The sequence below is a fragment of the Micropterus salmoides genome, unplaced genomic scaffold (genome assembly GCF_014851395.1).
Source record: "Micropterus salmoides isolate LMB-PRFRI ecotype aquatic unplaced genomic scaffold, ASM1485139v1 Ms_hic_scaffold_1, whole genome shotgun sequence".
Taxonomy (NCBI): domain Eukaryota; kingdom Metazoa; phylum Chordata; class Actinopteri; order Centrarchiformes; family Centrarchidae; genus Micropterus; species Micropterus salmoides.
The window spans coordinates 35,870,900-35,873,169 of NW_024040040.1; the positions used below are offsets into that span (position 1 = coordinate 35,870,900).

At 46.4% G+C, this 2,270-nt stretch overlaps 1 protein-coding gene across 1 annotated transcript; it reads right to left on the minus strand.

Moving 5' to 3' along the window:
• On the minus strand, nucleotides 1–1,874 carry LOC119907885 (cystatin-like). Its single transcript, XM_038725578.1, has 4 exons — nucleotides 1,728–1,874; nucleotides 848–1,020; nucleotides 392–502; nucleotides 1–204 (listed from the first exon to the last, which is right to left on the minus strand). Exons 1-4 carry the CDS (start codon nucleotides 1,774–1,776, stop codon nucleotides 124–126), a joined length of 414 nt encoding a protein of 137 aa, XP_038581506.1. The 5' UTR covers nucleotides 1,777–1,874; the 3' UTR covers nucleotides 1–123.
• Nucleotides 1,875–2,270: the final 396 nt, after the last annotated feature.

Genomic DNA, 2,270 nt, shown 5'->3' on the forward strand with positions numbered 1-2,270 from the left:
TACCATTGGTTTGTAGTGTTTTTATTATTGCAGATTTTACAATAAATTTGAGGAGCAGACAGGTGGAGGTAACTACACCATCAGGGATGAGGAGGCTGATGAAGGTGGAGGCAGCTGCTGGTTTCAGGCTTTACAGCTGAACTCCAGAGTCCTGGTCTGTTTCTGCCCGGGAACCACCAAAACCTTAACGTGACACTGAAGCGTCTGGAAAACACAACAGGAAGTGGGTTTTTCCCACATTAACAAAAGACCTTTAAATCTTGCACGCAAGAGACAGAAGAGAACATGAACAGAGAAAAAGAGAGTGACCAAACAAGAGGCTGCTGGACAGACAGCGAGCTGGCCTTCCTCCTGTTGGACTGGTCAGTAATATGAACCAGTTCAGACTCACCTTGCGAGGAGCCTGAAAGTTGCATTTGGACAGATCTTGGACGCTGGGGGGTTTACGGCAGACGGTCCTGGAAATCACTAAATCCACGATGTACAAAGTCCCTGCAACAACCTGAACCACAAACACACGAGACAGCAGAGTCACTAAGTACTGTACTTAAGTAGAAGTGTGAGGTACTTGTACTTCACCTGGGTAACTGCTGATGGCTGCAGTCACACAGTGCTTTAGAATTTGTCTCTCATTCACTAACACTCAGCTGGCTCGACCATCAGGAGCAAACCTTTTACTCCGCTACATTGAGAACTTTAGTTGATTACGTTGTTCGCCTCCTTCCGATAACAGAAAATCGGAATCAACTGATAAATGTCGTCATGGATTCAGCTACACCATTAAGGACACGTTTAGAGGAAACCTTTGACCCCACAGAGTGCACATGAAACGTTTCCTGTGTCGTACCTGACGCTCTGCCTTTTTGATGGAGGAGATTTTGTAGAGGAAGGAGTCTTTTGATTGGGTGTTGTAGTAGTTGGTGGCGACGAGGAGGGCCTTCTGGAGGTTGGGGTCATTGTTGTTGCTGGGGCACAGACCTCCAGGTATGCAACTGGCGCTGGCCCCCGCCACCTCCAGCGCTGCAGGGGGAGGGGAAGACCGTCACCTCTGACCTTAGAGTGGCGTTTGTCTTCAACACTCGCTTCACTAGAGTTTGTGCTGATAGATTTTAGTCTGCAGGACGTCCGAGTTTGTACTTTACCACTTTCTACTACAGTACATTTCTCTGACAGAGTTAGCTGCTTTAAAGATCAAACCATAACAGTTCAGAAAATCTGATGATCAGTCGTCTTCAAAATGAAGTATTTCAGTCAGTGGAAGTTTTGCTGCTTGGAAAATTTCATGACACCCCAGCAGATTCTAACTGACTCCACTTCTGGCAGCTGCAGTGATCACAAACTCAAACCCTCGTCTCCTTTTCACGTCCATCGCTTCACTAAACATTTAACACGAGTTCTCTTTAGTTTCTCTCCACTAACTATCTGCAGCTTCAGGATTTGATGCTCAGAGCTGAAAGAGAAGCTCGTTTCTGTTTGACTGAGGAGTTTTATGTTGCAGAGTTTCCTCTTTAGACACCAGTGTGTGACCTTATCATGCTTCTGTTCCTAAAACTGCGTCCAAACAACAAGAAAAGCGGTTAAATTCAGCGCTGAACAAGCTGCTGCGTGCCCTCAGCGGCCACAGCTTACAGAAATTCCCAGGCTGAAAACTGGTGGTTTGGAAAAGGAGGAATCCAGCGTGGCCCCTTTCCAACATTAAACCGTGTTAAAGAAGAAGAAACTTTTACCCAGAACGCCGAGCAGAGAGACGAGCAGCAGCGTCTTCAGTCCCATCATGCACTCTGTCTGTGAGTTCTCGTCTGTTTGGTGTGAGGCGTCGATGCTCTGAACACAGATCAGCTCTGTTCACGGGAACAAACTCTCCTGCTCGTTCCTTTATACTCAGCAGCTGCACCTTGTGTGACTCGACATGTGACGTCACTTCCTGTTGCAGCCCAGCAGACAGTGATCAGCTAGTTCAGGCTCCAGCTCCTGCACAGGTGTTTCATCAGAAAACCTAAAAAAAACCCTCTCCTGAACCAACAAACTGAACCTGGACCGGCCAGTTTCATAAAGAAGTGGCTCTGAAGGGATTTAAACTGTTTTCATCCTGTGTTAGTTTCAAATAAATGAAGTTGTTGTGTTTATATAACACTAATTATAGGAAGAAACCCCACTCATCAGGATTTGAACCCTCAATGTTACATTAAATTAATTAGCACCGTGTCAGACTGAGGTCAGATCTCACTGCCGACCTACAACAAGCTGCCTAAAGTCCTCGGTCTGTGCGT

Bases quoted from the DNA above. Each gene is read 5' to 3' on its own strand.
- LOC119907885 (XM_038725578.1), bottom strand. From the start codon at position 1,776: ATGATGGGACTGAAGACGCTGCTGCTCGTCTCTCTGCTCGGCGTTCTG. The intron at 1,021-1,727 runs GTAAAAGTTTCT...CTCCCCCTGCAG, and splicing joins CTCTCTGCTCGGCGTTCTGG to CGCTGGAGGTGGCGGGGGCC. The intron at 503-847 runs GTACGACACAGG...TTTGTGGTTCAG, and splicing joins TCAAAAAGGCAGAGCGTCAG to GTTGTTGCAGGGACTTTGTA.